We start from the raw sequence: 12,628 nt of genomic DNA on the forward strand, positions 1-12,628 counted from the left end.
AACAGAAGCCTCGTTCCTGAAGGCCCATGTGGAAGCCACAGCCCTAGTGGAGTGAGCTGTGATTCTTTCAGGAGGCTGCCGTCCGGCAGTCTCATAAGCCAATCGGATGATGCTTTTAAGCCAAAAGGAAAGAGAGGTAGAAGTCGCTTTTTGACCTCTCCTTTTACCAGAATAAACAACAAACAAGGAAGAAGTTTGTCTGAAATCTTTTGTAGCCTCTAAATAGAATTTTAGAGCACGGACTACGTCCAAATTATGTAACAAACGTTCCTTCTTTGAAACTGGATTCGGACATAAAGAAGGAACAACTATCTCCTGGTTAATATTTTTGTTAGAAACAACCTTAGGAAGAAAACCAGGCTTAGTACGCAAAACCACCTTATCTGCATGGAACACCAGATAGGGCGGAGAACACTGCAGAGCAGATAACTCTGAAACTCTTCTAGTAGAAGAAATTGCAACCAAAAACAAAACTTTCCAAGATAGTAACTTAATATCTATGGAATGTAAAGGTTCAAACGGAACCCCTTGAAGAACTGAAAGAACTAGATTTAGACTCCAGGGAGGAGTCAAAGGTCTGTAACCAGGCTTGATCCTAACCAGAGCCTGAACAAATGCTTGAACATCTGGCACAGTTGCCAGTCTTTTGTGTAGTAAGACAGATAAAGCAGAGATCTGTCCCTTTAGAGAACTTGCAGATAATCCTTTCTCCAAACCTTCTTGTAGAAAGGAGAGAATCTTAGGAATTTTTATCTTATTCCATGGGAATCCTTTGGATTCACACCAACTGATATATCTTTTCCATATTTTATGGTAAATCTTTCTAGTTACCGGTTTTCTGGCCTGAACCAGAGTATCTATCACAGAATCTGAAAACCCACGCTTCGATAGGATCAAACGTTCAATCTCCAAGCCGTCAGCTGGAGGGAGACCAGATTTGGATGTTCGAATGGACCCTGAACAAGAAGGTCCTGTCTCAAAGGTAGCTTCCATGGTGGAACCGATGACATATTCACCAGGTCTGCATACCAAGTCCTGCGTGGCCACGCAGGAGCTATCAAGATCACCGAGGCCCTCTCCTGATTGATCCTGGCTACCAGCCTGGGAATGAGAGGAAACGGTGGAAATACATAAGCTAGGTTGAAGGTCCAAGGTGCTACTAGTGCATCTACTAGAGTCGCCTTGGAATCCCTGGATCTGGACCCGTAGCAAGGAACCTTGAAGTTCTGACGAGACGCCATCAGATCCATGTCTGGAATGCCCCATAATTGGGTTATTTGGACAAAGATCTCCGGGTGGAGTTCCCACTCCCCCGGATGGAATGTCTGACGACTCAGAAAATCCGCCTCCCAGTTTTCCACACCTGGGATGTGGATCGCAGACAGGTGGCAGGAGTGATCCTCCGCCCATTGAATTATTTTGGTCACTTCTTTCATCGCCAGGGAACTCCTTGTTCCCCCCTGATGATTGATATACGCAACGGTCGTCATGTTGTCTGATTGGAACCTTATGAATCTGGCCTTTGCTAGTTGAGGCCAAGCCCTGAGAGCATTGAATATCGCTCTCAGCTCCAGAATGTTTATCGGGAGAAGAGACTCTTCCCGAGACCATAGACCCTGAGCTTTCAGGGATTCCCAGACCGCGCCCCAGCCCACTAGACTGGCGTCGGTCGTGACAATGACCCACTCTGGTCTGCGGAAGCTCATTCCCTGGGACAGATGGTCCAGGGTCAGCCACCAACGGAGTGAATCTCTGGTCTTCTGATCTACTTGAATCATTGGAGACAAGTCTGTATAATCCCCATTCCACTGTTTGAGCATGCACAGTTGTAATGGTCTTAGATGAATTCGTGCAAAAGGAACTATGTCCATTGCTGCAACCATCAACCCTACTACTTCCATGCACTGCGCTATGGAAGGACGAGGAACAGAATGAAGAGCTTGACAAGAGCTTAGAAGTTTTGATTTTCTGACCTCTGTCAGAAAAATCCTCATTTCTAAGGAATCTATTATTGTTCCCAAGAAGGGAACTCTTGTCGACGGAGACAGAGAACTTTTTTCTATGTTCACCTTCCATCCGTGTGATCTGAGAAAGGCCAGAACGATGTCTGTATGAGCCTTTGCTTTTGACAGGGACGACGCTTGTATTAGAATGTCATCCAAGTAAGGTACTACTGCAATGCCCCTCGGTCTTAGAACCGCTAGAAGGGACCCTAGCACCTTTGTGAAAATCCTTGGAGCAGTGGCTAACCCGAATGGGAGGGCCACAAACTGGTAATGCTTGTCCAGAAAAGCGAACCTTAGGAACTGATGATGTTCTTTGTGGATAGGAATATGTAGGTACGCATCCTTTAGATCCACGGTAGTCATAAATTGACTTTCCTGGATAGTGGGTAGAATCGTTCGAATGGTTTCCATCTTGAACGATGGTACCCTGAGAAATCTGTTTAGGATCTTCAAATCCAAAATTGGTCTGAAAGTTCCCTCTTTTTTGGGAACTACGAACAGATTGGAATAAAATCCCATTCCTTGTTCCTTTATTGGAACTGGGTGTATCACTCCCATCTTTAACAGGTCTTCTACACAATGTAAGAATGCCTGTCTCTTTATTTGGTTTGAGGATAAGTGAGACATGTGGAACCTTCCCCTTGGGGGTAGTTCCTTGAATTCCAGGAGATAACTTTGAGAAACTATTTCTAGCGCCCAGGGATCCTGAACATCTCTTGCCCAAGCCTGAGCAAAGAGAGAGAGTCTGCCCCCCACTAGATCCGGTCCCGGATCGGGGGCTACTCCTTCATGCTGTTTTGTTAGCAGCGGCAGGCTTCTTGGCCTGCTTACCCTTGTTCCAGCCTTGCATCGGTTTCCAGGCTGGTTTGGGTTGTGAGGCATTACCCTCTTGCTTAGAGGATGCAGAATTAGAGGCCGGTCCGTTCCTGAAATTGCGAAAGGAACGAAAATTAGACTTATTTTTAGCCTTGAAAGACCTATCTTGTGGAAGGGCGTGGCCCTTTCCCCCAGAGATGTCTGAAATAATCTCTTTCAATTCTGGTCCAAATAGAGTTTTACCTTTGAAAGGGATGTTAAGCAATTTTGTCTTGGATGACACATCCGCTGACCAAGACTTTAGCCAAAGCGCTCTGCGCGCCACAATAGCAAACCCTGAATTTTTCGCCGCTAATCTAGCTAATTGCAAAGCGGCATCTAAAATAAAAGAGTTAGCCAATTTAAGTGCATGAACTCTGTCCATAACCTCCTCATATGGAGTCTCTCTACTGAGTGACTTTTCTAGTTCCTTGAACCAGAACCACGCTGCTGTAGTGACAGGAACAATGCACGAAATGGGTTGTAGAAGGTAACCTTGCTGTACAAAAATCTTTTTAAGCAAACCTTCCAATTTTTTATCCATAGGATCTTTGAAAGCACAACTATCTTCGATAGGAATATTAATGCGTTTGTTTAGAGTAGAAACTGCCCGCTCGACCTTAGGGACTGTCTGCCATAAGTCCTTTCTGGGGTCGACCATAGGAAATAATTTCTTAAATATAGGGGGGGGAACAAAAGGTATGCCGGGCTTTTCCCACTCCTTATTTACTATGTCCGCCACCCGCTTGGGTATAGGAAAAGCGTCGGGGTGCACCGGAACCTCTAGGAACTTGTCCATCTTACATAATTTCTCTGGAATGACCAAGTTGTCACAATCATCCAGAGTAGATAACACCTCCTTAAGCAGTGCGCGGAGATGTTCTAATTTAAATTTAAATGTCACAACATCAGGTTCAGCTTGTTGAGAAATTTTTCCTGAATCTGAAATTTCTCCATCTGACAAAACCTCCCTCATGGCCCCTTCAGATTGGTGTGAGGGTATGACAGAACAATTATCATCAGCGCCCTCCTGCTCTTCAGTGTTTAAAACAGAGCAATCGCGCTTTCTCTGATAAGTAGGCATTTTGGATAAAATATTTGCTATGGAGTTATCCATTACAGCCGTTAATTGTTGCATGGTAATAAGTATTGGCGCACTAGATGTACTAGGGGCCTCCTGCGTGGGCAAAACTGGTGTAGACACAGTAGGAGATGATGTAGTATCATGTTTACTCCCCTCATCTGAGGAATCATCTTGGGCAATTTCATTATCTGTGGCAGTACTGTCCTTACTTTGTTTGGACGATATGGCACAATTATCACATAAATTTAAATGGGGAGACACATTGGCTTTCATACATATAGAACATAGCTTATCTGAAGGTACAGACATGTTAAACAGGCTTAAACTTGTCAACAAAGCACAAAAAATGTTTTAAAACAAAACCGTTACTGTCTCTTTAAATTTTAAACAGAAAACACTTTATTACTGAATATGTGAAAAAGTATGAAGGAATTGTTCAAAAATTACCAAAATTTCACCACAAATTTCAGAGCTTTAACCCTTAAAATAACGGAACCGGAGCCGTTTATAAATTTAACCCCTATACAGTCCCAGCTATAGTCTTTGCTGAGACCCAACCAAGCCCAGAGGGGAATACGATACCAATTGACGCCTTCTAGAAGCTTTTCCAGCAATTTTTAGATCCTCACACATGCATCTGCATGCCCTGCTCTCAAAAAACAACTGCGCAGTAATGGCGCGAAAATGAGGCTCAGTCTACAACTAGGAAGGCCCCCTGACTGGAAAAGGTGTCTAACACAGTGCCTGCCGTTTAATAAACGTTCCCCAAGTTTATAAATGCAAATTGTCAGCATAAATATGAATAAAATGCCCAAATAAAGCAATCGATTTAGCCCATAAAAATGTCTACCAGTTTTTTAGCCCATAATAAGCCCTTTATTCTGTTTGTTTGACTAAGAAAATGGCTTACCGGTCCCCATGAGGGGAAATGACAGCCTTCCAGCATTACATCGTCTTGTTAGAAATATGGCTAGTCATACCTTAAGCAGAAAAGTCTGCTAACTGCTTCCCCCAACTGAAGTTACTTCATCTCAACAGTCCTATGTGGAAACAGCAATCGATTTTAGTTACTGTCTGCTAAAATCATCTTCCTCTCACAAACAGAAATCTTCATCCTTTTCTGTTTCAGAGTAAATAGTACATACCAGCACTATTTTAAAATAACAAACACTTGATAGAAGAATAAAAACTACATTTAAACACCAAAAAACTCTTAACCATCTCCGTGGAGATGTTGCCTGTGCAACGGCAAAGAGAATGACTGGGGTGGGCGGAGCCTAGGAGGGACTATATGGCCAGCTTTGCTGGGACTCTTTGCCATTTCCTGTTGGGGAAGAGATATCCCACAAGTAAGGATGACGCCGTGGACCGGACACACCAATGTTGGAGAAATTTTAATTTAATTTAAGATAGGGAAATTGTAATTTCAATATAAAGTTAGGGGGTCGTTAGGTTTAGGGGTTACTAATTTAAATTAGTTTATTTCGTTGTGGGGGGCTTTCGGTTTAGGGGTTAATAGTTTATTTTAGTATATTTCGTTGTGAGGGGCTTGTGGTTTAGGGGTTAACAGGTTTATTAAAGCGGCGATGTGGGCGGATGGCAGATTAGGGGTTAATAATATTTAAATAGTGTTTGCGATGTGGGAGGGCGGCGGTTTAGGGGTTAATAAGTTTATTATAGTGGCAACAATGTCAGGGAGCGGCGGAATAGGGGTTAATACATTTTATTAGTGGCAGCGATGTCAGGAGCGGCAGATTATGGGTTAATAAATGTATTATAGTGTTTGTGATGAGGGAGGGCCTCGGTTTAGGGGTTAATAGGTAGTTTATGGGTGTTAGTGTACTTTTTAACACATTAGTTATGAGTTTTATGTTACAGCTTTGTAGCGTAACACTCATAACTACTGACTTTAGATGGCGGTACGGATCGTGTCGTCATTGGGTGTAATGCTCACTTTTTAGCCAGAACGCAAAACTCGAAATACCGGCGAGATGGGAATCCCATGAATAAATGTCATTTTTACGTGTGTGGGACTGACGTTGCGTTACAGACTAAAAGGTGTGCGGTATAGCTATACCGACAACACTTGTAATAGCTGCGGTGCTATTTTAACGCTGAAAATGCCATATTTTCAGCGTTACAAGCCGCAACGCAAAACTTGTAATCTTGGTGTTTGTGTTTAGCACTGTAGTTCTAATGCGGTGTCAGGTCAGAATGCATGCGATAAGTGTTAGTAGTTTAGTTTTTTTAAAGCACGCTCCCACTGAAGTCTATAAGGAGAAGAAGTTAACACGGTTGCGATATCTGAAGATAGCACGCATCAGGATTCACTCTCATACAAACAATTTACTTTCAACTTGTAAAATGTTCGCTAACCCGCCCATGTTAAAAGTTTACTTCCAGCAGTGTTTGTGCACAATCAATAAAATGATTTAGCGCGCCACTTGTAATCTAGCCCATAATACTGTATTCTAAAATTTTGTAGTTATCAGTGCTACACATAAAGAATGAAATTCATATATGGGGGCATATTTAACAATGTGTGAGAGGACATGATACGAAGTAGCATATCATGTCCGCCGCACATCGATAAATCTCGATAGCATATGCTGTCAGCATTTATCATTGCACCAGCAGTTCTTGTAAACTTCTGGTGGAATGCCGCCCCCTGCAGATTCTCGACCAATCAGCCGCTAGAAGGGGGTTGTCAATCAACCCGATCGTATTCGATTGGGTTGATTTCTGTCCGCCACCTCAGAGCAGGCGGACAAGTTATGGAACAGCGGTCTTGATGAAACAAGGGGCATCAGTTCCATACGGAGCTTGATAAATATGCCCCATAAAGTGGATTAAGACAAAAGTGGTAGATTTTGAATCTCATTTGGATTTTCTTAGCCAGTATCCCTAAGTGCTTTTGAAATACGTTGGGCTCAGGAAACCTGTAGGATGAAGCCTTAACTGGCACATGGAAATGCACATTACGTTAAATTTATAAATACAATAATAATATTATATGGAACTCTCTTTAGGGGATGTATTTGTGCTGCAGACTCGTGACAGGAGGAACCCTCTTATATATGCCTTGTTCTCCACATCCAGGTGACTATACTGATACAGTACATGTATAACAGACGTATAAATGTGCTCAATACTGATTGTGGTACAGATGATTAGATTGATTTATCAAATGAATGACCTGTTTCACTATTTAGTTAAATTGATTTATCACATGTATGGCCTCTTTCCCTATAAATTTGCAAATTACTGTTAAAAGCTATGTTGTCTTTTCTGGCTAAATGCTTACATAGATTTTGGGACAATAATATTGTTTGTGAACAAGCATTAGGCACCCACTATTATTCCATAGTGGTCTAATTCAGTGCTAGATATTATTATAGTTTTAGACTTAAAGGGACACACACTTTCATTTGAATGTTGGGGCTGTACTTAAAGGGACATTGAACACTAAATACACGCTATATAGAATGATGCATTTAAAGAAAAGATTAGTCCATGACTAACATGTAGATGTATTTTTTAAAGTTTCATTAGTTGTTTAAAAAGTGACAAAATAAGTGTAAAGTTTTAGTGTCTATAAAACACTGGGAGCTGCCATGTTGTAACTTGTGTTTCCTTCTCTGCTGTGGCCAATTAGAGACAGTTATAAATAGGTCACTAGAGTGTGCAGCCAATGGTTGTGCTGGATTTAACAGTGTTCTGCACTTCCATTTCTAACAGGAACTGAAAAGCTCACAATTTCAGAATGGAATTACAGGCAAAAAGGACAAAATAAATAATGAAAGTATATTGCAGAGTCGTTTTATATATACAATTTATCATTTTATATTACCATCTCAAAGTGTTTAATGTCCCTTTAAGCAACACATGTGCAATGTCTCTATAGTGATGACTGATAAGTTTTGTCTATGGACTATACCGTGCCACAAAGTATCAGCACGTATATTTATCACCTGGTAGCTTGAAAGACAAACCATTTGAAGGAGTCACTTCTGTGTCTGATTCTATGGTATTCTGTTTAATGGCATGTGATGCTGGCTGATGGTATCATCAATGCTAAAATTAAATGTGTCAAAAGTAAAATAAAAAGGTCTGTAATAGACATAGGGTTATGTTGATATATAATATATACCATACCTATGTGCTAAAGAATATTGAGAAAATAAAGGCAAAGGGGCTGATTTATCAATGTCTGACGGACTTTGCTGAATACCAACAGCATATGCTGTTAGCATTTAACATTGCACAAATAGTTCTGGTAAACTGCTTGTGCAATGCCGTCCCCTGCAGATTCGCGGCTAGCAGGGGGTGTCAATCAACACGATCTTATAGGATTGGGCGTATTGATGTCCGCAGCCTCAGAGGCAGCGGACTACTTAAGGAGCAGCGGTCTTAAGACCGCTGCTTCTTAACTCTGAAGGCTCATGCGAAAACAGAGGGATCAGTGGCAATTCGGCCCTTGATAATTCAGCTCCAAAGAGATAAACTGCAGGTTTGGAAAGGGCATGATCAGAAAAATGTACAACCGATCTGGAGAACAGAATAAAATTAGATTTGATAACATCACAAAAATGTACAACCGATCTGGAGGACAGAATAAAATGAGATTGTAGGTTTTTGTTACCATAATAGGGTGGACAAATTATTTTTTGAATTGATGTGAAAGGACCTGGGACCTATTTAATGGGAATACCACCTGGCTGATTTTATTAACCACCCATCTAAAATTTAAGTCAATATTAAGCTAAAATGATCTAATATTTAACATTTTCAATGTTTGTTGCATAAATTATCATTAAAGGGACAGTCAACACAAATATAGTTTTAACATATATCCATAAAGTTGCCCTAGATCGTTTTTTCCAAATATATGCCAGTTTTTAACGATAATCCATTTTCAAGTTAAATCACTTACTTTTCACCCGGCTGCCGTTTTAAAATGTCCATCAACTCCGCCCCTTTTTCGTCATCCGTGACATCATTAAAAGCCTGTGTTCCCTGTAATAGTTCTAAGTTACTCGTAACCGTTTTTCGCCCATGCGCAATGTGCCTATTGTATTTGGGCCACTACTCACTGGCACTGTAATATGTCATATTCCCCACACAGTACACTTGGACAGCATCTTGTTTTCCCTTGTTTTTATTTTTTCTTTAAATAAAATGTGAAGAACATTATCAAGGGGAGTTCACCTACTGAGCTAGGCAGCCCAGATAGACGGGGGTAATGACCCACAGTCATGAAGCATCCACTGAGAGAGCGAAGAGCAGCAAGCGCTCTCTGCTGAAACTAACTGACTGAACCTCTGCTTTACTTAGATAAAATACAGTAATATGAAAGGGATAGTTATCTTAGCAGCCCATTGTGTTTCTGCAGAGCCCTTTAACCATTCAACTGATAGGAAGAGAAACATTTTCATTTATCAAAATAAAGCATAGAAATAAAACTCGTAGTATTGAATAAACCAACCTGTACATTTGCTACGAGTTTTATTTCTATGCTTTATTTTGATAAAAGAAAATGTTTGTCTTCCTATCAATCGAATGGTTTAAGGGCTCTGCAGAAACATCCGAACAAGGAATATCCGCATTCTATACTAAGTTTAGCTGCAGGAGCCACCTCTATCACTGCATACAAATGCAATGCGCGGCCAATGGATTCAGTGCTGATAATTCACAACTCCCCTTGATAATGTTCTTCACATTTTATTTAAAGAAAAAATAACAACAAGGAAAAAAAGATGCTGTCCAAGTGTACTGTGTGGGGAATATGACATATTACAGTGCCAGTGAGTAGTGGCCCGAATACAATAGGCCTATTGCGCATGGGCAAAAAACGGTTACGAGTAACTTAGAACTATTACAGGGAACACAAGATTTTAATGATGTCATGGATGATGGAAAAGGGGCGGAGCTACACAGACATTTTAAAACAGCAGCCAGGTGAAAAGTAAGTGATTTAACTTGAAAACAGATTATCGGTAAAAACTGGCATATATTTGGAAAAAATGATCTAGGGCAACTTTATGGATATATGTTAAAACTATTTTTGCGTTGACTGTCCCTTTAAATCAATTTATGTTAAATTATGCAATTAATTTGCGCTTTGGATAGCTTAAGTAACATTTCCAATTAACAGAAAATGTTATATCACCCAGCTACTTGATAAAGCCCCCTGACTGGTAACATTTTCTGTGGAGAACGCTGGTAATATTACGTATGATTTAAATATTGCATGCTGCGGAATGGCTTACATGCTGTGGAATAATCTACATTTCTCCTTCAGTTCCGTGTTTCGTGGTGCTGCTGTCTGTGTTTACACCATGAATGATGTGCGCAGAGCTTTCCTAGGGCCTTTTGCTCACAAGGAAGGAATCAACTACCAGTGGGTGTCATATCAAGGAAGGGTGCCATATCCTCGTCCTGGCATGGTAAGTGTTGTGATGGAAAGAGATTATGAAAAAACGCTGGTGAGGCCAGAAATAATGTGACGAAAGAAAGTGCCGGAATAGGGATTGTAAAATATGGGGCCTAAATGCAGACTCACCTTTGTTGTCTAGGAGTTACTGTTATTTAAACAATGGTCAAAGTTTGCTGTAGAAGTAAAGGTTTTATTTTAGTGAAGCAACACACACTTTACAGGATGATGGTGTGAAGGGAATTCAGAGAAATTAATCAGGGTTACATAGGCAGAATCATTTAATTGACACAGATTGCATTACACACAAATATTCAAAGAAGGAACTGCTCTCTGTCCCACAGACATTACCTAGAAAAACCGTAAGAAAAAGACAAAAATATATTATTTCCACTATCCTCTCCCTCAGTGTCCGAGTAAAACTTATGGTAACTTGGAATCCACCAAAAGCTTCCCAGATGATGTTCTCCAGTTTGCCCGGAATCACCCACTAATGTACAACCCTGTGACACCAGGGTCTGGTCGGCCTGTTTTCCTCCGCAGTCATGGGGACATCTCATTCACCCGGCTCACAGTGGACAGAGTGACGGCTACTGATGGAGACTATGATGTTATGTTTATTGGAACTGGTAAGATATAGGAGCAAAAAATTAATAACAAAAACATATAGGGGTCAATTTATTGATGTGAGAGCGGACATGATACGATGTAGCCGCCTCAAAGCAGGCAGACAGGTTATGGAGCAGCGGTCTTAAGACCGCTGCTTCATAACTTCCATTTCGGGCTCGTCGGAAACACAGGGTATCAAGCTCCGTACAGAGCTTGATAAATTGACCCCATAGGGAGCACAATACACAACGCAAAGTGGATGGAGGGGAAAAATTTTAATTCAAAACTTAGTGACTCTATTCAACAACAAATTGAGATGGCATACAATTTGAAAGGATAACTATTCATCCTTACTACCTTCTCCTGTAGGAACGTTAAAGCAGATGAAGGGAATTATATTACTGTACAGAGCGACATTGCTTTCCTTATCTCTGTGATGTTGTTACTTCAATCACACTGCATATCTCAATTGCAAAAACACCATCCATTAACATAATGATCTCTTCTATTTCTCCAGACAGGGGCTCTGTTCTAAAAGTGATCTCTGTGCCCAAACAGAGTTGGCATCATATGGAGGAGCTTGTTCTGGAGGAGCTACAGGTCTTCAAGGTACTTTAGGTGGTATACTCAGCCAATTACCTCTCATATAAGGAATACAGATATTAGTGAAACCTAAGCTGTGAAAAAGTGTGTGTAGCTGGGGATAGACTGGCCCAACCATTTTAATTGAGATTGGTAGGAATGTGATACAAAGGGGCCTATCTATCAAGCTCCGAATGGATCTTGAGGCCCCGTGTTTCTGGCGAGCCTGCAGGCTCGCCAGAAACACCAGTTATGAAGCAGCAGTCTAAAGACCGCTGCTCTATAACTTGTCCGTCTGCTCTGATGAGGCGGACAGGAATCGCCGGAATTCAACCCGATCGAGTACAATCGGGTTGATTGACACCCCCCTGCTGGCGGTCGATTGGCCGCTAGTCTGCAGGGGGTGGCGTTGCACCAGCAGCTCTTGTGAGCCGCTGGTGCAATGCTGAATATGGAGAGCGAATTGCTCTCCGCATTCAGCGATGTCTGTCGGACCTGATCCACACTGTCGGATCAGGTTCGACAGACATATGATAAATAGGCCTCAAAGACTGCAGTAGATGTTTGGAGCTGTAAAGGAATCTGACATGGTAGTACAAAGACTTCCATTATAAAAAAAGACTTTCTGAATCAAGGTCCAAGAAGAAAAACACATTAGGCCAAAAATAATGTATGTCCGTCAGAATATAGTCAGAAATGAATTAGATTTTAAATTAAAAGTGACAACTGCAGCTCTAGTTTTATTATCTCAATAGATTAGGTAGCACTTGTCCAGAGTTTTTTAGGTAATGAGCCTTACAAACTAATTGATTTTTGAACAGAAACAATCTCATGTATAACTGAGGATTTGATTTGTTAACCAAATAAATAGGTGTCTCTGTGTTAGAACTTGATAATATTTGTATATCATTGAAACAATGACTCCAGAGAAGAGAAATAGTCTGATGAATATATCTATAGAGATGAAAGGTCTAGCCATGAAAATCCATAGATAAAAGACCAAACAATCTCCAGAGCTAAGGGTGATAGTTATTTTCAGTGAACAAGTTTTCCTTTAAA

At 41.0% G+C, this 12,628-nt stretch overlaps 1 protein-coding gene across 6 annotated transcripts in view; it reads left to right on the forward strand.

Annotated features, from left to right (window-relative positions):
- SEMA3B (semaphorin 3B) overlaps positions 1-12,628 on the forward strand; it is a 197,593-nt gene that overhangs the window by 181,144 nt on the left and 3,821 nt on the right. For all 6 annotated transcript variants that reach the window (XM_053721168.1, XM_053721172.1, XM_053721171.1 and 3 more), the window contains exons 10-13: positions 6,975-7,044; positions 10,247-10,391; positions 10,788-11,007; positions 11,505-11,596. In XM_053721168.1, the coding sequence (XP_053577143.1) occupies positions 6,975-7,044; positions 10,247-10,391; positions 10,788-11,007; positions 11,505-11,596 (527 nt within the window). The remainder of the gene's footprint in view (positions 1-6,974; positions 7,045-10,246; positions 10,392-10,787; positions 11,008-11,504; positions 11,597-12,628) is intronic.

This window comes from Bombina bombina, chromosome 7, assembly GCF_027579735.1.
Source record: "Bombina bombina isolate aBomBom1 chromosome 7, aBomBom1.pri, whole genome shotgun sequence".
Classification (NCBI taxonomy): Eukaryota; Metazoa; Chordata; class Amphibia; order Anura; family Bombinatoridae; genus Bombina; species Bombina bombina.